The following is a 27,978-nucleotide window of genomic DNA, read 5'->3' as shown; positions in this document are numbered from 1 at the left end:
TAATGGCCGCCTCAGTGCTCCCACACTAAGCAGAATGATCTAAGCTGCATTTCTTACTTACCACTGCGAGGGACAGCCTCGGACTGTTCAGAAAGCACAGCAACCTCACCCTATTCATGCCAAAGAACCCTGTGATGTAATAATGTCCCATAGCGCCCCTCCACCCAGTATAATGTCCCATAGCAGCCCCCCATAAAGTATAACATTCCTTGGAGGATTCCCACACAATATAATATTCCATTGTGGCCTCCAACACAGAATAATGTCCCATAGTGACGCCTCCACAAAATATGCCAATGAACTTTATCCCAAACACATCTATAAGACTTTTCTTGACTACATGAGTGCTCTGGAATACTCTATTAGCTGGGTCACAGGCTCATACAGCTCCAGTTATATGACCTAACAATAAAAGATGGATAGTGCATTGCACCAAACAAACAAGTCCTTTTAACTCTTGTGTCACTCTTATAGATTGTAGATTGTAAGCTCTTGTGAGCAGAACCCTCACTCCTATTCTTTGATATGTTAATTATTTTGTTACACTGTGAAATCTGATATAGCCATTTACCCTCTGATTTGCAAATTGCTAAATAAAATAATTATCATCATTATTACTATGATTCTGTTATCACTCTGTTACAGACCATAATACATTTATAAAAATCATACCATTGTAGAGAAAAGCAACTTTGAAGTTTGTTCTTTTCACTAAGGCCCCTGCGATCTTCTGCCTGCACCACCCTGTGCAGTTGATCCTCCCGCTGTCAAGACATCACCCATCTTATCCGAGCAGCAAGAATGGTGCGACCAAAGCTGAAGGCTCAGCCTAAACTGGCTAATTTGCATAATATTCATGCATACTCATAATATCTCACAGTTATTTTACTCCAAATCTACAAAAGTGACATGCGTAACAAAGGTATGTTGTTTGTCACTGTAATATGCTCTGTGCTGTCAGTCAAATATGTTTGGAATTGGAAGATGTGGTAGACCCCCCTTTGGTAGACCCCTCTATATTCACATGTAGAAATTTGAGACCTAATCACCCGCAGAGGGAGACCCTCACAGATCAGCTCCCTTCATTCATAACTTCAGGAGACAACTACTTTGTGGCCAGGTAAAAAAACAAAACTAAATCTATGAGCTCAGCACGGAGAATAGAGGGGGATTGTTGGAAAACCAAGTAAAACTAGCAAAATTGGAGCAGATGGCAATTACCCAACAAACTGCATCCATACAGGGATCAGATAGGATGCCATGGGCAACTACTCAATTTAAACTGTACCCATCCACACTCCCTTCACTATGTATTGAGAGATCCTACGGTGCTTGCAACCCCTAAAATATGAAGCTATCCAGTGCCAAAAGTGTATTTATGTATAGTACCCTATGCAGTTAGTTTAGTGCCACACTTCTTTCAAACGTGATCTGGTGTCATTCTTACAACCAATAGAATTCTAAAGAATATGATTGCAATAAAAAGTATATGGAAAATATAGATAAACTTAAAGCTAGTACAAAAATAGAAAAAAATTCATGGATTTCCAAAGTTCAAGCCTATTTAAAATCGTACAAGTGGCTTTGTCAGATCTCTTACGCTTCCCCACCTGAGGGCAGCATAGAATATAAGGTAGAGATGTTGAGCTCTGGGTTATAGCTCTTTCTTTCTCTTTTTTTAGACAATTTAGTCTTTTCACATAAAAGGCGGATTAAATACCATCACAACTAGAGTAATCCGGTAAGTCTTATTTCCCCCATCACACTCAGCGGCTGATGCTGTGCGAATCTTCATACATAAAGAATTTATGAATGAATTTCAGAGATCGGTCAACTGCTATGCAAGCAGGGGAGGCAGCACTCGGGTTGTCCATGAATCCTGGGACATTTAAACAGTTTTTACATGAAAATACTGACATAATAGAAAACACACACATTATATATTATATTGTGGGGATAACGTCACTCCTTAGGGAGACACCACCTTCTCAGGTGTGTGGAGACTTATAGCCATAGTTGCTCCACTGCAAAGGAATATGGGAAGAATATGCAAATCTGTCTCCCAAGATGTAAACAGGGAGACAGTGCCTCTGTTTGCTGCCCTCTATAGCAAGCAACCCTGAACAACATGCCTGACTTATTATACAGTCCTATGAAAAAGTTTGGGCACCCCTATTAATCTTAATCATTTTTTGTTCTAAATATTTTGGTGTTTGCAACAGCCATTTCAGTTTGATATATCTAATAACTGATGGACACAGTAATATTTCAGGATTGAAATAAGGTTTATTGTACTAACAGAAAATGTGCAATATGCATTAAACCAAAATTTGACCGGTGCAAAAGTATGGGCACCCTTATCATTTTATTGATTTGAATTCCCCTAACTACTTTTTACTGACTTACTGAAGCACAAAATTGGTTTTGTAACCTCAGTGAGCTTTGAACTTCATAGCCAGATGTATCCAATCATAAGAAAAGGTATTTAAGGTGGCCAATTGCAAGTTGATCTCCTATTTGAATCTCCTCTGAAGAGTGGCATCATGGGCTACTCAAAACAACTCTCAAATGATCTGAAAACAAAGATTGTTCAACATAGTTGTTCAGGGGAAGGATACAAAAATTTGTCTCAGAGATTTAACCTGTCAGTTTCCACTGTGAGGAACATAGTAAGGAAATGGAAGACCACAGGGACAGTTCTTGTTAAGCCCAGAAGTGGCAGGCCAAGAAAAATATCAGAAAGGCAGAGAAGAAGAATGGTGAGAACAGTCAAGGACAATCCACAGACCACCTCCAAAGAGCTGCAGCATCATCTTGCTGCAGATGGTGTCACTGTGCATCGGTCAACTATACAGCGCACTTTGCACAAATAGAAGCTGTATGGGAGAGTGATGAGAAAGAAGCCGTTTCTGCACGTACGCCACAAATAGAGTTGCCTGAGGTATGAAAAAGCACATTTGGACAAGGCAGCTTCATTTTGGAAACAAAAATTGAGTTGTTTGGTTATAAAAAAAAAGGCGTTATGCATGGCGTCCAAAAAGAAACAGCATTCCAAGAAAAACACATGCTACCCACTGTAAAATTTGGTGGAGGTTCCATCATGCTTTGGGGCTGTGTGGCCAATGCCGGCATCGGGAATCTTGTTAAAGTTGAGGGTCGCATGGATTCCACTCAGTATCAGCAGATTCTTGAGAATAATGTTCAAGAATCAGTGACGAAGTTGAAGTTACGCCGGGGATGGATATTTCAGCAAGACAATGATCCAAAACACCGCTCCAAATCCTCAGGCATTCATGCAGAGGAACAATTACAATGTTCTGGAATGGCCATCCCAGTCCCCAGACCTGAATATCATTGAACATCTGTGGGATGATTTGAAGCGGGCTGTCCATGCTCGGCGACCATCTAACTTAACTGAACTTGAATTGTTTGTCCAAAATACCTTTATCCAGGATCCAGGAACTGATTAAAAGCTACAGGAAGCGACTAGAGGCTGTTATCTTTGCAAAAGGAGGATGTACTAAATATTAATGTCACTTTTCTGTTGAGGTGCCCATACTTTTGCACCGGTCAAATTTTGGTTTAATGCATATTGCACATTTTCTGTTAGTACAATAAACCTCATTTCAATCCTGAAATATTACTGTGTCCATCAGTTATTAGATATATCAAACTGAAATGGCTGTTATAAACACCAAAATATTTAGAACTAAAAATGATTAAGATTAATAGGGGTGCCCAAACTTTTTCATAGGACTGTATATATTATATATAATCTATCTATTTATCTATCTATCTATCTACATGTATGATTATATGCGCCCACACACATCTTCTCCAAACACAGCATCATACCCCCTATCCTATACAGATCTACTTCAAAGTGGATCGGTATAGGATAGGGTGTAAGATGTCCCATTAAAGCAGTTGAGCTACTAGGGACACTTAAGTGTCAGATCACTGGGAGGGTCTGACTGCCATACCCTCAGGGATCAGGGGATTAAAAGTTCCCCTAAAGCCTCCTTCTGAACAAAGCATCAGAGAAGCGCTTTGGTGACCGGTGCCCTATTCACTACTGAGGGGCTGTTGGGATTACAATCTTTGGCAGTAAGTCCTAAACCAAGAGAAGATGAGATATCTTGTCATATATTACTCCTAGCCTCCGCCCGCGACTTCGTCTGTGTGTTGTTGTTCTCGATGATCCGCTTATATTTAGCCAATTGATGCTGTCGATGATCCGCCTGCTCCGGCGTTTTGGCTCTGCTACATCTCTGCATATGGACAGCATACCCAGCTGTGCTACATCTCTGCATAAGCTCTGCTACATCTGGCAATTTGGATGAAAGGGGTTTTCTTATGTCAGTGTCTGAGAAGTTTCTGTGTTATAAACGGCTGCATGGATTTGGATGAAATTTGGCACAGTTCTCATCCCCCATCAGAGCCTAAACCTCACATTCCCCCCTCTTGCTCACACAAAGCCTACACCCCATATACCTCTCTTGCCCACACACAGCCTGCACGTTCTCTTCTCTCCTAACCTTCCATTAGACGCCATTCTCAGCAACTTCCACACTGTCCTGTTCAATCCTATATAGCTCCGCCAACACAGTAGTATGATCCTATCCTAGACGATAGAGGACCTTTGATGATGTCATCACGGGTCCTTTAATCTAGTAAGAACATAAATTCGTTCATAGCAGTCGTGAAGACACGTAATTTACCGGGATAAAAAGTAGCCTATGTTTTAATCGAGGTTACAATCTATCTATGTGCCAAATTTCATTCAAATCCGTTCAGCCGTTTTTGCGTGATTGAAGGAACAAACATCCAAACTTTCACATTTATAATATTAGTAGGAGTAGGATAGGAAGGATAGGATTAACCTCATGCTTGAGCCAATTATTAACCATCGCTTTCCAATCCATCCGATTTTGTCCAAAGAGCCAATCTTTAGTCATTAATTTTTGTGACATAAAGAGTAATTGAACTACTGAGTTATTATACTGAGTTGGATGTTTAAAACCATAGGATCACCCAAAAAACATAACATAAGATCATAAGTATTTTTAGTTCTGACTATAGCAAGCACACAATTCCACACCTCTTCCCACCACCATCTCAGTTTGGGGCATTTTTATGTCACATGATACCAATCTGCCAATGGCCCTTTACATTTAGGGCAATTTTCATCAGTTTCCCACCAATCTTCTTAAAACAACAGGAGTATAGACTATGTCACCCTATGAGAGTAATTGCAAGTAAGTTGCAAGAACATTTATATACAAATTATACTCAATCTTCCTCTAGAAGAATATACAGGGCTCAGAGTTTTTGCTCTATAAAATTACATCTGCATACTTTATTGAATGTTCCCTGTAAAAGGTTTTCTTCACACCTACATTTTTGAAGATTTTGCTGTAAAATCGATAATTATTTCTTTTTTAGATAGAGAACACCATACAGTTTAGTTAAAAGCAAACCTGAGAAGCCAGATTTTAGCACTAATAACGTTCACAGTGACTTTTGGTTACATGCTGTTCAATAAACATTTTAATTGGTCGACTTTCAAAAGGCAAGAGTGATATGAGTGGATAATGTGCTGAAACGGAACATTAACATTCAGTATGTAGAAGTAGTACAAGCAGATAAAATTGTGCTTTGTATATTATACATACCTTGGCCTTGGCAGATGACCTTTTCCCACCAAATCCACCAGCGCCAACCACAAAGACAGAAAACTGGTTATAGCAGATGAGTTCAGTGCCGCAGTAAGTGTTTACTAGAAAAAAAGAAAAAAAAGTCACAAATAATTGGATTTCTGTTTCTTTATGTTGTAATCTAAGTGTACACGTAACAAGAGAAGACAAAGAAGAATATGAAGGGGGGGATAAGGAAATCATAAGACATGTTAGAAACAGTCCACCACTATCTTACGCATGATATCCTAGCTAGAGATGGAAACACAAATACATTAGAAAATACATTTAGAGACCTAATTATTCAGTTTTGTTACATCTACATTGTTGTTATTCTACATCTGACACTAGAAGCAATACTTGTTTTGATGGAAAAAAATAGTCCTACCATTTCAACTGGAAATACACTGACCCAAGAGTAAAAAAGAAGGAAGGAAATATCTATATTAAGACCATTTTTTAGGCAAAATATAATGGGGTTTTCCATGTTATAAAACAATGACATATTGCTGGGATATGCCATTCTATTATAATTATAGGGGATTCAACCTTTAGGACTCCAATCAATCCTAAGATGGAACATTGGTAGTTTTCACTAGCAACACAGCACAACACTACCCTCTGTGCAGGTATTCATGGCACAACTCAGCTCAAAAAACTTAGAAGCGGACAATGTGCTAAATCAGTGCTTTCTTTACTCTTAGGACTGTGGGGTCTCTAGTGTGAGCTCAACCTGCTCTAAGTATCACCATATTGAAGTCCAAATTTATAAAAGCTAGTGTATAAGCTAGCTTAGAGAAACACATACAAACAGCTATTGTGTATATAGTGGGTTCTGCTTTGATGGAGGGAAAAAGGTAGTCTAAATACAGTTTGTAGACAGAGAACAGGTTGGACTAGTATAAGTAGCATAACATGATTGGTGGCAAAATTGTATAGTACTTCTGGCACATGGCTATTGGATAAGAAAAGGAGATGAGCTCATCCCATTAAGGTATGGGGGGGGGGCAGGGATGATGGGCTTTCTAAACAAAGAGAAATGTAAAATGGCTGCAGGCATGGCATCACATGGCCCTGGAATCCAAAATGGAGGATACACAAGCTGACATCCTGCACATTTATCTGTGTCAATTATTAACCATTCTCAATCGTTTCCATGCCTCTAGATGGTTGCAAACCAACACAATCATTAAAAGGAAGATGTACCACGCTGGAATAAATATTTTATTTCTGGATTTGAGAATACATATTAGAGACTGAAAAGTCAATCTAGTAACTAAGACACCACCAAATAAAAAGGTATTCATTCTAGTGAATCCTTCAGCGAAGAACAGATGTATAAACCTGTCTTTCTGCAAAAACAGTTATTCATAGCATAGTAAACACAAAAAACCATCTAACATAAAGCAGCCATTCTTCTGATCATCATGGGAGCTGCCACCCTACGGCCAACATCTCATTAGTAATGGAGATTTATGGACTTCATTCATGGAATACCAAACACTGTCATTGACTATTCTAATCACACTAGTGAGCAGGAGAAATTCTCAAATTTAGGGACCTTACAGAGTCGGGTTGTTAAGCTACGTATAGTAACTGATATTTTTATAGTATTTTCCAATACAGATCTAAATAGATATACCTAAATCTATGAACGCATACACTAATATATAAAACAGCTCGAACAGGTGGAACAACCCCCCAAAGGGGCTGTCCAGAAAAACTCCATTTTAATACAACTATCCAGCGAAAATAAAAGGAGGCAACCCAAGCTCTAACTGATCCCTATCAATCTTAACTTCTTGGGGTCTCTCGCCACACAGTAAATGCCTAGAGACCCCTTTTCTCACCTCTTTTTCAAAAGTGGCAGGAGGCAAAAAAGTCGCAAAATATAGTTTAAATATGGTGCGACATTTCTACTCCATACAATCAAGTGAAGCCATTGATATACTTTGCACCCAATGTTATCTAGTCTCCCGTAGGACTTTAATATAAACCAATTATACATAGTGAGACAATGCAATATTTATCATTATTTGGAAAGATCTTCTGTGAAAATACTCACTTTCTACAGTTTGGGTTAATAAAAATAAATTGAGAATGCTTCTGTAAATACAGTTCTGCACCTTACTGCATAGGCACGTGTATACAGAATGCACTCTGTATATATTAGGCTGCTTTTCAGCAGATTACTACTTTTTCTGGTTGTTTACTTCGCAGCAGATAAGACAGTCTTCAGGCCAGGCTGTGTCCCTTTAAAGCTGGAGCACATTATTTAATATGAATCTGGGACTTCGGTGGGTACAGATGTAGGCTGTCAGATTTCAGAATGTATCAGAACAGAGGATATGAAGACATCTGATGTATAGATTACATCCCATAATCTGGGCGCGCTCTTCTTCTCTCCTCTACACCTCATTAGTAATTCTCAGCCACCGTTCTCTTTACCGCCTGAAACGACCTTCACTTCGATCAGAAATGTGAATGCCGTCTACTCCTCTAGTAATTCTAACTGCAAATTGCTTTGGTGTGAAATGCTTTTGACAGAGTTCTGTATTAAGGAGAAAAAGTGAAAGCAAACTATATGGAGATGTGTACTCTAATAAAACTAACAACTTTCAATGAGTGAGAAGCACAATTTGCTTCCTAGTAGGAGTCATTAACCATTTCATCAATACCGTCATACTGTACGTACCATCGAGCAGAATGATGGCGCCTGAGCCTTTGTCCAATACGTCTGCCACTACGCCCTCTGAGCGCATCTCTCCTGTAAAAAGAAATACAAAATAATGCAAAGTATTAGAAAAAAATGTCAGCAACAACAGGAAAATAATGCTATGCAGTCCAGAAGGTGCTAGGCATATTTTTACAGATATGCTGAGCCTACAAATCTATGATAAACCTTGGATAAAAGCTTTTTACTGAAAATGTACAGGAGGAGGGAAAAAAAAACATCACAAAATTGATGTAACTGGCAAGTTTGCCGAGAAAAGTTTCCCAGCTCTTATCAAAAAATGTGTTCTGTTCCACAGGCAGACCTTGATGTTAGACATTACGAATTTAAGACTTCTGCCTGTTGAACTATCTGATGAAAGATAACTTCAGAGTAACCAAAACTCCCAAAAAAGGAGACTGAAAGTTATTGCTTAATATAGAGTCTGTCACACCAAAATTGAGATATAAACAAATCCCAGTGCCTTGTAGGGGTGTCAGCACAGTTTACAATGAGGTATTTCTTATTGCGGACCGCCATTCAGTAAAAATCATTCTTTTATCCCCCTATCCCTACGTAAATTAGCAGAAGAGCGTCCTTTCTCAAGGATCATATTCAGACTTCTAGTAGAGCTGTTTACTCTTTACATTGCTTCATCTATCTTGTGCCTTTTGTCAGATACAGCTAAATCTCTCTTTTCAATGTTCACAGTTGGTTGTCTAGGTTATAGACCTGCTCTCAGGTTAGAACCGATAATTCAGTCTCTTCTCCAGGCCATCTATATTTTTTTATATCTTTTTCCATGCATACTGCTTTCAGTTTTTGAGCCCTGATTAGCGCTAGTAAAGTTTCTTGAGCAGTGTTTCTTTTACCTATTTATATGTGAGAGAAGAATCTGGGAAAGTGCGCCGAATTAGCAACCAAGTAGAAGAATTCCATAAGTGATGTGTTAACCCTTCCTATAATGCTCCCTGTCTGGGTAAGAAGCAGATGCTGCCAGGGCCTGTAGCAGACAAAACCTCATGAGTTGGTATGAAATACTGAGTTTGTGGAAATACTGGGTAGTAGGTCTGGGGTCTCACAGTCAGGGACACTGAATCTCTAGGTAGTAGTCGGATAGTTGAGGATTTATTTTTGTGCTGTTATGTATATGGCATTTGCAGTCAAAATAGAAGGACTGGTTGCGGTCAGTTTTGGACTGAATCACTGTGTTGTAATATTTTGGAACTTCCTGATGTGCTAGTCATCTCGACCAAGCTATGGCGATCCCGAAATCTAAAGTATTCCCCAAAGTTGTCACGGTATTTGCATCTTAACCTTACGTTCAAGGGTAAGCTGCTAAACTGGTTACTAATACTGGTTCATCTTCCAGATACACCAAAGATCGGCAAGTTAAATAAAACGCCAATTCTCTTTTTCCTCGACCTCCGTTTAGAGAGCTTAAAAGAACTGCAGCCAATGAGCAGCATCAGGTTAACTGCAAGCCATTCAATAATTTCTGAGCGAAATGTAAGATATTATTACCCTAGTCCATTTCATTGAGCTGCAGATGCCATCCAGCATGGTCCTGCCTACATTTCACCACAACCGCTGATTAATCAATGTAATTTTATTTCTTCTCTGTGTAATTAAAACAACTTCCAATCCTGACCTCATAATGAAGCCAACATAAAATAATTCACAAGAGACCGGCGAACCATGAACTCCACTGGCAGGAAATTCAATATAGCACATAAGGACAGATGAAATTATTTCAGAAACAGATTGCAGACTGTCACCAGCCTGCATTCACACCGCAGATAAGGCTGGTTGTAAGCAGTGATTGAGAACACAGAAAAATGGATAAAAAGGAGATTTGCAACATTTCCAAAGAACCTATCTGAAGTTGGAAATATAATAAATAGAGATGAGCGAACAGTGTTCTATCGAACACATGTTCGATCGGATATCAGGGTGTTCGCCATGTTCGAATCGAATCGAACACCACGTGGTAAAGTGCGCCAAAATTCGATTCCCCTCCCACCTTCCCTGGCGCCTTTTTTGCACCAATAACAGCGCAGGGGAGGTGGGACAGGAACTACGACACTGGGGGCATTGAAAAAAATTGGAAAAAGTCATTGGCTGCCGAAATCAGGTGACCTCCATTTTAGACGAATAGTGGATTTCAAATCCGGGTCATATGAGAATGTGAACTTTGTGACTATGAGACAGGGATAGCTGTACAGGCAGGGATAGCTAGGGATAACCTTTATTTAGGGGGGAATGTTATTAAAAATAACTTTTTGGGGCTCTATCGGGTGTGTAATTGTGATTTTTGTGAGACAAACTTTTTCCCATAGGGATGCATTGGCCAGCGCTGATTGGCCGAATTCCGTACTCTGGCCAATCAGTGCTGGCCAATGCATTCTATTAGCTTGATGAAGCAGAGTGTGCACAAGGGTTCAAGCGCACCCTCGGCTCTGATGTAGCAGAGCCGAGGCTGCACAAGGGTTCAAGCGCACCCTCGGCTCTGATGTAGGAGAGCCGAGGGTGCACTTGAACCCTTGTGCACCCTCAGCTCTGCTACATCAGAGCCGAGGGTGCGCTTGAACCCTTGTGCACACTCTGCTTCATCAAGCTAATAGAATGCATTGGCCAGCGCTGATTGGCCAATGTATTCTATTAGCCTGATGAAGTAGAGCTGAATGTGTGTGCTAAGCACACACATTCAGCTCTACTTCATCGGGCTAATAGAATGCATTGGCCAGCGCTGATTGGCCAGAGTACGGAACTCGACCAATCAGCGCTGGCTCTGCTGGAGGAGGCGGAGTCTAAGATCGCTCCACACCAGTCTCCATTCAGGTCCGACCTTAGACTCCGCCTCCTCCGGCAGAGCCAGCGCTGATTGGCCGAAGGCTGGCCAATGCATTCCTATGCGAATGCAGAGACTTAGCAGTGCTGAGTCAGTTTTGCTCAACTACACATCTGATGCACACTCGGCACTGCTACATCAGATGTAGCAATCTGATGTAGCAGAGCCGAGGGTGCACTAGAACCCCTGTGCAAACTCAGTTCACGCTAATAGAATGCATTGGCCAGCGCTGATTGGCCAATGCATTCTATTAGCCCGATGAAGTAGAGCTGAATGTGTGTGCTAAGCACACACATTCAGCACTGCTTCATCACGCCAATACAATGCATTAGCCAGTGCTGATTGGCCAGAGTACGGAATTCGGCCAATCAGCGCTGGCTCTGCTGGAGGAGGCGGAGTCTAAGGTCGGACCTGAATGGAGACTGGTGTGGAGCGATCTTAGACTCCGCCTCCTCCAGCAGAGCCAGCGCTGATTGGCCAGAGTACGGAACTCGACCAATCAGCGCTGGCCAATGCATTCTATTAGCCCGATGAAGTAGAGCTGAATGTGTGTGCTTAGCACACACATTCAGCTCTACTTCATCAGGCTAATAGAATACATTGGCCAATCAGCGCTGGCCAATGCATTCTATTAGCTTGATGAAGCAGAGTGTGCACAAGGGTTCAAGCGCACCCTCGGCTCTGATGTAGCAGAGCCGAGGCTGCACAAGGGTTCAAGTGCACCCTCGGCTCTCCTACATCAGAGCCGAGGGTGCGCTTGAACCCTTGTGCAGCCTCGGCTCTGCTACATCAGAGCCGAGGGTGCGCTTGAACCCTTGTGCACACTCTGCTTCATCAAGCTAATAGAATGCATTGGCCAGCACTGATTGGCCAGAGTACGGAATTCGGCCAATCAGCGCTGGCCAATGCATTCTATTAGCCCGATGAAGTAGAGCTGAATGTGTGTGCTAAGCACACACATTCAGCACTGCTTCATCACGCCAATACAATGCATTAGCCAGTGCTGATTGGCCAGAGTACGGAATTCGGCCAATCAGCGCTGGCTCTGCTGGAGGAGGCGGAGTCTAAGATCGCTCCACACCAGTCTCCATTCAGGTCCGACCTTAGACTCCGCCTCCTCCAGCAGAGCCAGCGCTGATTGGCCGAATTCCGTACTCTGGCCAATCAGCACTGGCTAATGCATTGTATTGGCTTGATGAAGCAGTGCTGAATGTGTGTGCTTAGCACACACATTCAGCTCTACTTCATCGGGCTAATAGAATGCATTGGCCAGCGCTGATTGGCCGAATTCCGTACTCTGGCCAATCAGCACTGGCTAATGCATTGTATTGGCTTGATGAAGCAGTGCTGAATGTGTGTGCTTAGCACACACATTCAGCTCTACTTCATCGGGCTAATAGAATGCATTGGCCAGCGCTGATTGGCCGAATTCCGTACTCTGGCCAATCAGCACTGGCTAATGCATTGTATTGGCTTGATGAAGCAGTGCTGAATGTGTGTGCTTAGCACACACATTCAGCTCTACTTCATCGGGCTAATAGAATGCATTGGCCAGCGCTGATTGGCCGAATTCCGTACTCTGGCCAATCAGCACTGGCTAATGCATTGTATTGGCTTGATGAAGCAGTGCTGAATGTGTGTGCTTAGCACACACATTCAGCTCTACTTCATCGGGCTAATAGAATGCATTGGCCAGCGCTGATTGGCCGAATTCCGTACTCTGGCCAATCAGCACTGGCTAATGCATTGTATTGGCTTGATGAAGCAGTGCTGAATGTGTGTGCTTAGCACACACATTCAGCTCTACTTCATCGGGCTAATAGAATGCATTGGCCAATCAGCGCTGGCCAATGCATTCTATTAGCGTGAACTGAGTTTGCACAGGGGTTCTAGTGCACCCTCGGCTCTGCTACATCAGATTGCTACATCTGATGTAGCAGTGCCGAGTGTGCATCAGATGTGTAGTTGAGCAAAACTGACTCAGCACTGCTAAGTCTGCATTCGCATAGGAATGCATTGGCCAGCCTTCGGCCAATCAGCGCTGGCTCTGCCGGAGGAGGCGGAGTCTAAGGTCGGACCTGAATGGAGACTGGTGTGGAGCGATCTTAGACTCCGCCTCCTCCAGCAGAGCCAGCGCTGATTGGTCGAGTTCCGTACTCTGGCCAATCAGCACTGGCTAATGCATTGTATTGGCTTGATGAAGCAGTGCTGAATGTGTGTGCTTAGCACACACATTCAGCTCTACTTCATCGGGCTAATAGAATGCATTGGCCAATCAGCGCTGGCCAATGCATTCTATTAGCGTGAACTGAGTTTGCACAGGGGTTCTAGTGCACCCTCGGCTCTGCTACATCAGATTGCTACATCTGATGTAGCAGTGCCGAGTGTGCATCAGATGTGTAGTTGAGCAAAACTGACTCAGCACTGCTAAGTCTGCATTCGCATAGGAATGCATTGGCCAGCCTTCGGCCAATCAGCGCTGGCTCTGCCGGAGGAGGCGGAGTCTAAGGTCGGACCTGAATGGAGACTGGTGTGGAGCTATCTTAGACTCCGCCTCCTCCAGCAGAGCCAGCGCTGATTGGTCGAGTTCCGTACTCTGGCCAATCAGCACTGGCCAATGCATTTCTATGGGGAAAAGTTAGCTTGCGAAAATCGCAAACTGACAGGGATTTCCATGAAATAAAGTGACTTTTATGCCCCCAGACATGCTTCCCCTGCTGTCCCAGTGTCATTCCAGGGTGTTGGTATCATTTCCTGGGGTGTCATAGTGGACTTGGTGACCCTCCAGACACGAATTTGGGTTTCCCCCTTAACGAGTTTATGTTCCCCATAGACTATAATGGGGTTCGAAACCCATTCGAACACTCGAACAGTGAGCGGCTGTTCGAATCGAATTTCGAACCTCGAACATTTTAGTGTTCGCTCATCTCTAATAATAAACTCTAAATGGACGCAAAAGGGCAAAGAATCTGCTAAAGAGCCCTGTATGGAGCTTTGGTTGCTAACAATGCAATGTAGGTGAGCTTGAAACTAGTCATCCTGCCACAAAAGACCTCTGTTATGTGCAGTGAGACGGTTAGGCGATATCTGCTGCTGTAACAGAGAGCAGAATATGATAGAGAGATATGGAGCTCTGTAATATATAGATTTATATAATTTCGGAGCATGATATGTAAAAAGCAATGTCAGCCATTTATGAAGAAGTCACAATGAGAGTCAGAATTAACAGTGGAGAAATAGAGGATGGAGCCAATAACCAAAACCACCTGCTCTGACAGTGCCCCCACATTTACTATAAGGCAGTGTAACATCGGACCAGGCAGTCTTAAAATGCACCAGATGTATCACAGTGGCTAAGCCTGTATGTTAAATCTAGCGCATATGTAGGGTAACTTAGGCAGGTTATCCATGTGCCTGGTTTGTGTCAAAATTTCTGGCAAAATATTGGCACTATTTTGGTGTAAAATGGCACAGTTCACACCATGTTATACGGTTAAGTCATGCCCCTTTGTCGTGTTACATTGAAAAATGGCCTAAATGTTGGCGTATTTTAAGCAACATTCTATGCAAAAAAACATTGGTTACCGTATATACTTGAGTATAAGCCGACCCCCCTAATTTTACCACAAAAAAACTGGGAAAACTTATTGACTCGAGTATAAGCCGAGGGGGGAAATGCAGCAGCTACTGGAAAATTTCAAAAATGAAAATGGTCAGTTTTTGGGTGAAGTAGATGCTGGGGAAGGGGAGGGGGTGTTTTGGTTATCTGTCTGCCCCTTCCCTGAGCTTGAGGACTGTTTTTTCTTTCCCCACTTGGAATTCAGCCTGGCTGAATATAGGGTATCTGCAGTGCTCCTATTAACCCCTTCCCGACGGAACAGGAGCACTGCAGATCCCCTATATTCAGTAGACCGGGCACTTTCAGACACAGGGATAGCTAATGTGTATGTGTTTCACAGTCATTTTCTACTTTTGTATGTATTCTAGGGAAAGGAGGGATTTAGAACTTTTATTTTTAAATTTTTTTTTTTTTTTGCACTATTTTATGGGAGATTCTATACATTAATATTGTGGCTGGTCATAGACCAATGTTTTTTGGGGGTTTTTTGCCGACTCGAGTATAAGCCGAGGGAGGCATTTTCAGCACAAAAACTGGGCTGAAAAATTTGGCTTATACTCAAGTATATACGGTACTCTCTTTCATCCTGTGTTGATGCCACTTTTAAACCTGCACTCAATATCAAGAGCTGCATTCACAATCCTGCCAGTAGTCAATAGAAAGCGGCAGGTTTGCCAGACACACCCGTAACTGCTCATCCAGCACCCTACATGGTAAAGAGCAGATAGTTTTCCTAGATTACCTTACTCTAGGGTAATTGATATACAAACATAAGTGCAAGCTCTGCGCAGAATAAAACAGTAGAATACAATAGTCTGAATAATTGTGACAATAATAGACAATAATATAAGCTGTTATCAGTAATATATAGTATTTTCAGAGTAAATCAAATTTTTGGGTAAAATAAATTGTGTGCAAAAATGGTAGAAAACAGTCTTTAAAAGTTTCTAGTGCCATAAACTTAATTCTACCAAAATGTAAGGCAAAGGACGGTAACATGTAGGAAGGGCAACCCAGTGTGCACGTAATAAGCTGCAGCATCCACTTCAGACTATATCCAGGATCCAGAGACCATTTAATAAAAAAAAGCGGCAGAAGGTTAATCACTACCTAAGAACATCAAAACACCTTGGTGTCCTCTCCGTTAATAAAACATACATCCATTTAAGAATACCTTGATTAGTCTGGAAAACAATGCAGAGTTATGGATAAGGACACAGACCTCTATAGTGACCGGATATAAAAATAGATTAGGACACAGCTCAGACTTGGATGATCCATCTTCAATAGTTTTCACTGCTATGAGTAGCCATGGGTGTTATTACTGCCATGCTAAGCAGTCTGCAGATACATCTTCATTTCACCTTTTCCATCAATGCTCTATTGATCGTTCTTTGTGTCGCCCAATTTGGCTTGGTGAGTGGCCATTGTGATCATTACAGGGGTTAATAAACTAATCGTAATGCAGTGCAGATGATAGCACTGTAATGTAATTACCTAGATGTATTTTACATAATGCTTGGTGTACAATGGTAACCTTCATTCACATTAATGCTGTGATACACATGATAGAATAAGGTCTAGAGAAATAGCATTGCTTAAATGGTTCAACTGAGTCCTCATAATGGTTAAATAAAAGAGATGAGCGAACAGCATTCGACTGAGTACATGTTCGATCGGATATCAGGCTGTTCGAGATGTTCGATTCCAGTCGAATACCACTTGGCAAACTCACTAAAAATTCGTATCCCCTCCCATCTTCCCTGGTGCTTTTTTTGCACCAATAGTGTGCGTGACATTCCCACCTAAATAAAGGTAATCCCTAGCTAACCCTTAAATACGAAAGCATGCAGAGAAAATGTCCACAGCTTCCAAACGGCAATTAATTTACATCGGTTTTAACCCCTGAGTGCACGAAAAACAACATCTTCCGGTTAGGGTAGATAATAATGCATCAAATAAAAAAAAGTTTCAGCACAGAGGGCGTTAATAAAATTTGACTTTTATTTTGGAACCACATTCCATATTCTTTATGGAATGTGGTTCTTGGGCCAGAATGCTGCACATACACACATTGTGAGTTTTCTTATTTTTTGACTCCCCTTGTCTGGTGTATATATTTTTTTTTCCTGTTTTGTCTATTTATTTTAAAGAATATGGAATGTGGTTCCAAAATAAAAGTTAAATTTTATTAACGCCCTCTGTGCTGAAACTTTTTTCTATTTGATGCATTATTATCTACCCTAACCGGAGGATGTTGTTTTTCGCGCACTCAGGGGTTAAAACCGATGTAAATTAATTGCCTTTTGGAAGCTGTGGACATTTTCTCTGTGTGCTTTCGTATTTAAGGGTTAGCTAGGGATTACCTTTATTTAGGTGGGAATGTCACACAGCTCTTTGGGGCACTATCTGGTCGGGATCCCTGTCAGCTTGCGATATGCGGGAGCTGACTTTTTCCCATAGGAATGCATTGACCAGCGTTGATTGGCCAAATGCCATACAGAGTACAGCATTCGGCCAATCAACGCTGGTTCTGCCGGAGGAGGCGGAGTCTAAGATCGGTCCACAGCAGTCGCCATTCTGGTCTGATCTCAGATGTAGCAGCATTGAGCGCACGCTGTGCTCTGCTACACCCTCAGATGCAGCAGAGCGGACTGTGTGCTGAACCCTGCTACATCTCAGATGTAGCAGAACTGGCTGTGACTGGAGTATAAGACCTGATGTAACAGCAGAATAGTGACTGCAGCTCTGGAGGTGACTGGAGTATAAGACATGATGTACAGCAGAATAATGAGTGCAGCTCTAGATGTTACTGCAGTATAAGTGATGATGTAAGAGCAGAATAGTGTCTGCAGCTCTAGATGTGACTGGAGTATAAGACATGATGTACAGCAGAATAGTGAGTGCAGCTCTGGATGTGACTGAAGTATAAGTGATGATGTAAGAGCAGAATAGTGTCTGCAGCTCTAGATGTGACTGGAGCATAAGACATGATTTACAGCAGAATAGTGAGTGCAGCTCTTGGAGTATACAGTGGGGCAAAAAAGTATTTAGTCAGTCACCAATAGTGACCTTTTTTCGCTAGCACCACATATAATTTTAGAGTGTGCGGTACCATTGACTTTTTTGCTACTATTCTGCTGTACATCATGTCTTATACTCCAGTCAACTCCAGAGCTGCAGTCACTATTCTGCTGTTACATCAGGTCTTATACTCCAGTTACATCTAGAGCTGCAGTCACTATTTCACTGTTACATCACTTATTTCACTTGGGCATGTTGAATGCCCCCAGACATGTTTCCCCTGCTGTCCCAGTTGCATTCCAGGGTGTTGGCATCATTTCCTGGGATGTCATAGTGGACTTGGTGACCCTCCTGAGTCGAATAGTGGTTTCCCCCTTAACAAGTATTTTTTCCCCATAGACTATAATGGGTTCGATATTCGATCGAACAGTCGAGTACTAAGCGGCTACTCGAATCGAATTTTGAACTTCGAACATTTCACTGTTCGCTCATCTCTATTAAACAACAATAGAAACTTTTCCAAATGTACCAACAGCTACTATAGATAAAACTTATGCTATCTAATAATATATGTTTGTGGGTTTGTGTGTTTGGATGTTTGGCTGTTTGGATGTTTGTTCCTAAATCACGCAAAACCCGCTCCACCGATTTGGCTGAAATTTTCCACAAACATAGTTACTACACTGGATTGTGCAATAGGCTACTTTTCGTCACAATAGCGCACATATGTTTTTCCCAGGACCCCCACAAAACCCAAACTCACATCACTATCTCTGCAATCTCACACACTTTGGACCATAGCAAGCCACAAAATTCATATTACCCTCTACAGCAGAGGTCAGCAACCCCTGGCACACGTGCCAAGAGTGGCACTCCTGCCATATTTCACTGGCATGCCAGCAGAACAGGACCTGCAAGAGTTAAAGGAAGTCCGAGTGTCCCTTCAGTGCTCTGCTAGAGCTGAGGCATAAGGACACTCCCCTTTGAGAGGGGTGCAGGAAACCCAGGGGGTGGAGCTTAATCGTTCAGGTCTGTGCCTGCTATAGTGGTCTGCATCCTGCAAAGATTTCCTGAGGAGGAGAGGAAGCTGCTAGCAAAGCGAAACTGAAAAACACACAGATACATAGGATTACTATTCTCATTAATGTCAGGCATTTGGGGTTATTAGTATAGTGTTAGTAACTCCATGTGCCTCACATTAATAGGAATGCACCCCATCATGTCCCTCATATTAACCCCTGTGTGCCTCATGTTAATAGGATTAAACCCCATCATGTCCCTCATATTAACCCCTGTGTGCCTCACATTAATAGGAATACACCCCATCATGTCCCTCATATTAACCCCTGTGTGCCTCACATTAATAGGAATACACCCCATCATCATGTCCCTCATATTAACCCCTGTGTGCCCCATATAAAGGTTACTAATATGTGAGACATATGGAGGTAATAATAAAAGACCTCAATAATGAAGATACTTAATTATTACCTCCAAGTACTCACATATCAGTAACTCTTACACAAGGGTTAATGTGAGGGACATGATGGTTAATGTGAGGGACATGATGGGGTTAATTGCTATTAATAAGAGGCGCATGGAGTTACTAAACTTTATGTTGCTGCTCAAGAGTATCCTGTGCCCAAAACTTACATGTACTGGTGGAAAATAACAAATCATACAATGTCGTATATCGAAGTATATTAACTTGAAATACCCCTGTCCCAAAGACACACTGCAGACGAAGTCGCGGGTACCAGCTAGTATGTATATATATATATATATATATATATATATATATATATATATATATATATATATATCCATCTGCTAAAATGAACTGCACTCTGAATATCCCTGCTAGATCAGTCACGAAACAGGGTGTGCACGTCTACAGAAAGTCTGCGATTGCCAGCATCTGTGAACCATGCAATCCAAAAATGCAAATTAAAGCTATAGCATGCAAGGAAGGAGACATATATAAAAACATTCCAGAAGCACTGGACCAATGATGATTTAAAAAGGACTAAAGCCATACGGAAATGGTCAAATAAATCAAAATTTAAAATTATTTATGGAAACCACTCCCTCCATGTACTGCAGACTCAAGAGGAGAAGGGCCAACCATCTTGTTAAAGGGATGCATCAGTGCCTATGGCATGGTCAGCTTACACATCTTGAAAAGCTGACCATACCATATACTGCACCAAATCCGTCATAGTATTTTTGCTGTCTTCACATTTTACACAGCATTCCAACGTTTTGGGAAGTGTGGTTGAGTAATACAATGATGTGCAAAAGTTATAGACAGAATTCTGCAAAGAATACTTTTAAAAATGGTGTGTTCATGGTTTATTTTTGTCAATTAACAAAATGAAGTGAATGGACAAAGTGTGACCATCCTTTGTCTTCAAAAAGCAACATTTTTTCAGGATACATTTGTACACAGTTTTTAAAGAAAACCATCAGGGAGTTTTTTCCAATTATCTTTGAGAACTAACCACAGATCTTCTTTATACGTAGGCTTGATCAAATACTTCTATCTTTTCATGTAATCCCAGACAGATTGGATGACAGAGATAAGGACTCTGTGGGGCCATATTATCTTCTCTGACATCTCCAAAGATTACACCAAAGATTTAATCTAAAGTCATTCCCTTAATTTTGTAAATTGACAGAAGATGGCTATTAGCAATTCTACTATTTATAGAATGCTTACATATAGGCAGGTGTGGAAAAAATGCTGCAAACTTATGCAAAGTCCAGTAGAAAGACCAGGACATTTATATAAAATATAATGGCATAAAGAAAAAAGTTACCATCAGAAAAATGTATATATCAACTGAAAAAATATCCGTATAATCCACAAGGACAACTGTGATATCTGCATGGTTTTGGTCTTTTTAGCGTAACTTGCAACCATGGGCCAATGTAGCAGCAAAATCCAATTTGGAAGAATACATCTCATCGTTGGGCATGTAAAATGCAGAGCAATGCATTATGTCCCATACCGTTTCCACCATTTCAAGGTCATAAATAGAACATTTTAAAGTGCAACCTTGAAATTGTGCTGATCACATAAATGAGTCTCCAAGGTGTTCTCAAGCTGAATATTTAACACATACACATCACTGGGGAAGAACATGAAAACTGCTGCAGACCTGCAATAAAATATCAACAGCTTCCTAAGTAGGGCTCTTCACAGGAGACTTACATGCATTTTATTTTTAAAGGCTTCTTAAAAAATGATGAATTCAGTTTGTGTCTCATATAAAGCCCTTATGACACTTGTGGAGAAAATCCATTTACCCACAGTAAGCTCACCACAGTGCCCACAGAGAATCAGCTTGAAATAACTAAAGCATTTCATTGCTTGACCATTTCAGGACAAGTGGAAAAACACTGTGCGGAGTTTAGCAGCAAATATTGTCATCGTAAACCAAATATTTTCTCAGAAAACGTGATCAATATGCTGTATGCTAAAAAGATGGGAATGGAAATAGTGCCCTTGGAGAACAACGACTAAGGCAAAGTCCCTCTGTCTATTTCTCCTATCAGATCTCAGCTTTGGTCTAAGGTCTACTCAAAATACTGTATATTCCTAAATATACAGTCATGGTGAAAAGTTTTGAGAATGATACAAATATTAATTTTTACAAAGTCTACTGCTTCAGTTTTCCTAATGGCAATTTGCATATACTCCAGAATGTTATAAAGAGTGATCAGCTTAACAGCTATTACTTGCAAAGTCAATATTTGCCTAGAAAATGAACTTTATCCCCCAAAACACATTTCAACATCATTGCAGCCCTGCCTTAAAAGGACCAGCTAACGTCATTTCAGTGATTGCTCCATTAACACAGGTGTGGGTGTTGATGAGGACAGGGCTGGAGATCAATCTGTCATGATTAAGTAAGAATGACACCACTGGACACTTTAAAAGGAGGCTGGTGCTTGGCATCATTGTTTCTCTTCTGTTAACCATGGTTATCTCTAAAGAAACACGTGCAGTCATCATTGCACTTCACAAAAATGGCCTAACAGGGAAGAGTATCGCAGCTAGAAAGATTGCACCTCAGTCAACAATCTATCGCATCATCAAGAACTTCAAGGAGAGAGGTTCCATTGTTGGCAAAAAGGCTCCAGGGTGCCCAAGAAAGACCAGCAAGCGTCAGGACAGTCTTGTTTCAGCTGCGGGATTGGGCTACCAGCAGTGCAGAGCTTGCTTAGGAATGGCAGCAGGCAGGTGTGAGTGCATCTGCATGCACTGCGAGGCGGAGACTCTTGGAGCAAGGCCTGGTCTCAAGGAGGGCAGCAAAGAAGCCACTTCTCTCCAGAAAAAAACATCAGGGACAGACTGATATTCTGCAAAAGGTACAGGGAGTGGACTGCTGAGGACTGGGGTAAAGTCATTTTCTCTGATGAATCCCCTTTTCGATTGTTTGGGACATCTGGAAAACAGCTTATTCGGAGAAGACGAGGTGAGCGCTACCACCAGTCTTGTCTCATGCCAACTGTAAAACATCCTGAAACCATTCATCTGTGGGGTTGCTGCTCAGCCAAGGGAATCGGCTCTCTCACAGTCTTGCCTAAAAACACAGCCATGAATAAAGAATGGTACCAGAATGTCCTCCAAGATCAACTTCTCCCAACCGTCCAAGAGCAGTTTGGCGATCAACAATGCCTTTTCCAGCATGATGGAGCACCTTCCCATAAAGCAAAGGTGATAACTAAATGGCTCAGGGAAAAAAACATAGAGATTTTGGGTCCATGGCCTGGAAACTCCCCAGATCTTAATCCCATTGAGAACTTGTGGTCAATCATCAAGAGACGGGTGGAAAAACAAAAACCTACAAATTCTGACAAAATGCAAGCATTGATTGTTAACTGCGGTCACAAAACTATTATCGCACACATAGACAATAGACTTATCTATGATGCAGCTTCTGCTTCCTAGTCATTACAATAGGGTTTGCAAAGCAGAATCGGCCTGAAGATAGAAGGGATAAGAAATTATCATGGCCTAGCTGATAAAGTCAGCCTGATTCCCACTGAAATGAATGGGGAAGTTGGCGTTTTGTTTTTTCCTCAAAAATCCTCCTGCCAAAAACTTATCCTAAAAGTGAGCCATGTGCCTTCTATACTTACTCAGACAAACTTACAATCTTACTTTCTCAGTGAGGTAGAAAGAAGCTCATACAACCATAACTATGAAAGAGCCAAAGTTATGAACATTTTAGCACAACCCAGGAATACCTCCTTTTGGCAAGATTTGTATAATGCCCACCGATTTTACAATCTGGTTTGTGGGGCTGTTCTGATAATATTTGGACTGCTGACATTAGTTCTTCCATTCGCTATAACCAGCACCTTCTCCTAAACCAGCCACCATAGTACAAGTAATACCAGTGAACACGGCCGAGGACAGGTCAACTTAGTTGTCAGATACTGGTTCTAATCACAGGGTCTAGAATCAGAACCAGCATTTTAGCAGTCTCATCAGAGACGGACATTGAACAAAAATCCAAATTCAGAAGCCAATGATCTAGCCATGAACTATACAGACCGAGCAGTCACTATATCATCGTTTCATTTCGAAAATAAAAACTAGTTCTGCTACGATACACCCGACTCAATAGCGAACAACATCCATATTGCATGTGGCACCGCTGCAGCAGACGCCAAGATACAATCATGATAAGAATAGTCAAGGACACCACATCAAAAATAAAGGAACATTAGACCTTAAAAGCCTTCAAATATCAAAGGCAACTGAGGACAACAAATTTTAACACTTGTTGTCATAGTTTGGCCAATACTATTTAACAGCTAATAGATTTGAAGTGAGACAAGCTAGAGATCAATAGGTCTCCAAAAATAATAGACGTTAACCTGTATTTAAAAATAAAAGCAAAATATAAAATGTGATATGTGATATACACACTGCTATGTAAACTCAGCAATTGCTGAGTGACAAAATTTTTTGTCTCATGGGTATATACTGTAATATTGTATTACCTAGCTGTTTTTCTGAAGTATGTTATTTCAAGCCGAGAAAATGGACTTCCATGTAGATCCATAATGATAGATCACACATTTAATTAGGAGGTCTAAAGAGTAAAAAACTAAACCAGATGGAAAAAGTCTGTAAAACGGATAAATGATCGGCAAGAAAAAAAAAAAAAAAAATTACTCCATTCTCCCAGCTCCACTGGAAAAAGTTCCAGTTGTGAGGATGAGGGAAATAAATTCCGCAGGCAGCGGGCGCACCCTCAGGAAAAATCTGAAGGCTACAATGAACCTAGCATCATATATACAAAATGGAATTTAACTCCGTAGTAATTATTTAACCCCTCCTCGACACTTGCCGTAATAGTACAGAGGAAGTTGGGTATTTAAATATGGCAGCCGCTCAGCTCCTGCTTATACAGCAAAGACCTCACGTTAATGCCCACGATCAGGGTCTGCACTGATAACGGGAATTAAGGCCCCAAGGCAAACTATTGTCATTTCTGAGGCTTATATAAACTCCTATGACATCAGGTGAGTCCTCTTTATGGTGGGCTCCGTGAGCATGCACTTCTCTTCTTCTATATACTACTATATCCTAAGTCCTAAAGAGCATGCATGTCACAAGACAATCTGAAGCATACAAACATCATAGTTTCCTCTCCTATCAACCAAATAACGTTGATCTAAAAATTGCTGTCAATAACTAGGTAAAAAAATATGCAAATCTATTCTCCAGGATGTAATTAGGAGAACAGTGCCTCTGTATGCTGCCCTCTAGAGGGCAGCCCCCTTAACATCATGCATGACTCAGTTAATAAGCCTACTGGCATGATGCGGGGTTTATTGCCAAATTAGTATTTCTATTCCAAAAGGAACAGATTCCCAGCTATGGACAGCGCTGTTTCCGTCCTCAGCATAGCGCAGGGATACTAATTTGGCAATCTGTCAATAACTATTCATTCTTCTCATATACTGTATCAAGTACGTACACATTTTCTCTATTAACTAAAAAAAAATTAAATAAATGATTGATAACAAGATGCCTCATTTTATTAATCCTATAACACCGTAATAAATCTATCCAAAAGCTCATATTTATGAATCCATATCCCAAGCAGTCATTTGTCACACACAGATATATCATCCTCATATACTGTATCATCATCATATATCAACAAAATTGTAAAAAGTTGAATAATTCATTGACTTCCATCAGTGACGGGAAATAATAGCTTTAACTCTTTATACAACTTCTTGCAACCAAATCAGCTGATCTTTGCAGGTGTCAGACCTCCACCGAATGGATACAGAGCTATCTTGTGGATAGATCATTAATATCCAATACACATGGGGTCTTTAAAGGAAACCTGTTAGGTGGGTTTTCCCTCCATAGAAAGGTTTACAAATGTGACCCCACCAATAAATAAGAAATAAATACAATGTATCATAAATAATATATACAAAAAACAAAACTATATTGTAAATTCAGACAACTAATCCAAATCAAACCATTGGAGAACAGAAGGTCGTGGCCAGCTCCAAAATCTAACAAATGTAATATACAGTTTTATAATTGACAGCACTACAAATTTATAGGTACAAATGCAGTTCAGGTTAAATACCAAACTATCCTCTCCTAAAAGAGGTCCCATTGTTCTATAGATTGATGGAGGTCTCGGCACTCTCATCCAGTCCCTTTAACTGCATGCATTATACAACCCATCACACAATATCATATTTCTATATTTATATTCAGTTACCATGCTGAATGGATATAAATGGAGCATCTTTTACATAAATAGACTCTTACCTGATGTTGGAATAGGCTTATACAGTTCTAGATACTGCTCCCCATGCAGCACCTAGATATAAAGCAGAATAGAAAAGTGACTTCATGATCAGGTTTGGGAGACCTTTATTAAGAGAGAGAAAGGATCATTCTAGGTTTATATTTATTACTTCATGAGCATAAAACAACCTTAAATGTCTTGCCGTCCCCGTAAACAAAGATATAATATGTATAACGCTCTTCTCAAAAGGCTCTTAGTCTTTATATAAAAGGTCAAGCTAAATTTGGCCTGAAGAACGCATCTTTGTAACTTTTCTACTATTGTTCCATTGGGAGGATACACTTTAGACTTTTTTTTGTAAGACTAGCTCAACTGCTCATCTGCCGTGTACTTAAACCGCGAGCTCCCTGGCCCCTTGGTAGAGCTTCAATTCCCTTCCCTCTGTACTCTGTGCTGTCAGCCCTTCCCTAGTAGAGATGAGCGAACAGTGTTCTATCGAACTCATGTTCGATCGGATATTAGGCTGTTCGGCATGTTCGAATCGAATCGAACACCGCGTGGTAAAGTGCGCCATTACTCGATTCCCCTCCCACCTTCCCTGGCGCCTTTTTTGCTCCAATAACAGCGCAGGGTAGGTGGGACAGGAACTACGACACCGGTGACGTTGAGAAAAGTAGGCAAAACCCATTGGCTGCCGAAAACATGTGACCTCTAATTTAAAAGAACAGCGCCGCCCAGGTTCGCGTCATTCTGAGCTTGCAATTCACCGAGGACGGAGGTTTCCGTCCAGCTAGCTAGGGCTTAGATTCTGGGTAGGCAGGGACAGGCTAGGATAGGAAGGAGAAGACAACCAACAGCTCTTATAAGAGCTAAATTCCAGGGAGAAGCTTGTCAGTGTAACGTGGCACTGACGGGCTCAATCGCCGCAACCCAGCTTTCCCAGGATCCTGAATGGAATACACTGTCAGTGTATTCCCGTATACCCGATATATACCCCCGATACCCGTTCCAACGGTGTGCCCCCCCACCTTCACCCCAGAAATACCCTGCAAGTCCCCTAGCAATAGAATTGGGGCTATATACACCCACTATTTTTGCTACTGCCATATAGTGCCATTGTCTGACTGGGAATTCAAAGAATATATTGGGGTTACGTGCACCCACAATTTTTACTACTGGTATACAGTGCCAGTTTCTGACTGGGAATTCAAAGAATATATTGGGGTTACAAATACCCTCATTTCTTGCTACTGCCATATAGTGCCAGTTTCTGACTGGTAATTCAAAGAATATATTGGGGTTACGTGCACCCACAATTTTTACTACTGGTATACAGTGCCATTGTCTGACTGGGAATTCAAAGAATATATTGGGGTTACGTGCACCCACAATTTTTACTACTGGTATACAGTGCCAGTTTCTGACTGGGAATTCAAAGAATATATTGGGGTTACAAATACCCTCATTTCTTGCTACTGCCATATAGTGCCAGTTTCTGACTGGTAATTCAAAGAATATATTGGGGTTACATGCACCCACAATTTTTACTACTGGTATACAGTGCCAGTTTCTGACTGGGAATTCAAAGAATATATTGGGGTTATAAATACCCTCATTTCTTGCTACTGCCATATAGTGCCAGTTTCTGACTGGTAATTCAAAGAATATATTGGGGTTATAAATACCCTCATTTCTTGCTACTGGTATATAGTGCCATTGTCTGACTGGGAATTCAAAGAATATATTGGGGTTACGTGCACCCACAATTTTTACTACTGGTATACAGTGCCAGTTTCTGACTGGGAATTCAAAGAATATATTGGGGTTACAAATACCCTCATTTCTTGCTACTGCCATATAGTGCCAGTTTCTGACTGGTAATTCAAAGAATATATTGGGGTTACGTGCACCCACAATTTTTACTACTGGTATACAGTGCCATTGTCTGACTGGGAATTCAAAGAATATATTGGGGTTACGTGCACCCACAATTTTTACTACTGGTATACAGTGCCAGTTTCTGACTGGGAATTCAAAGAATATATTGGGGTTACAAATACCCTCATTTCTTGCTACTGCCATATAGTGCCAGTTTCTGACTGGTAATTCAAAGAATATATTGGGGTTACGTGCACCCACAATTTTTACTACTGGTATACAGTGCCAGTTTCTGACTGGGAATTCAAAGAATATATTGGGGTTATAAATACCCTCATTTCTTGCTACTGCCATATAGTGCCAGTTTCTGACTGGGAATTCAAAGAATATATTGG

General features: G+C 41.2%; 1 protein-coding gene across 1 annotated transcript in view; it reads right to left on the bottom strand.

Moving 5' to 3' along the window:
* The window catches only part of HSD17B4 (hydroxysteroid 17-beta dehydrogenase 4), a 249,032-nt gene that overhangs the window by 103,201 nt on the left and 117,853 nt on the right, over positions 1-27,978 (bottom strand). Inside the window, exons 14-16 of the mRNA XM_075272298.1 lie at positions 25,726-25,777; positions 8,392-8,463; positions 5,676-5,779 (exon numbers count right to left, since the gene is read on the bottom strand). Coding sequence (XP_075128399.1) covers positions 5,676-5,779; positions 8,392-8,463; positions 25,726-25,777 — 228 coding nt within the window. The remainder of the gene's footprint in view (positions 1-5,675; positions 5,780-8,391; positions 8,464-25,725; positions 25,778-27,978) is intronic.

This window comes from Leptodactylus fuscus, chromosome 1, assembly GCF_031893055.1.
Source record: "Leptodactylus fuscus isolate aLepFus1 chromosome 1, aLepFus1.hap2, whole genome shotgun sequence".
Classification (NCBI taxonomy): domain Eukaryota; kingdom Metazoa; phylum Chordata; class Amphibia; order Anura; family Leptodactylidae; genus Leptodactylus; species Leptodactylus fuscus.
Note: the sequence above shows the minus strand (reverse complement) of the source record. Positions and strands in the feature narration are given on the sequence as shown.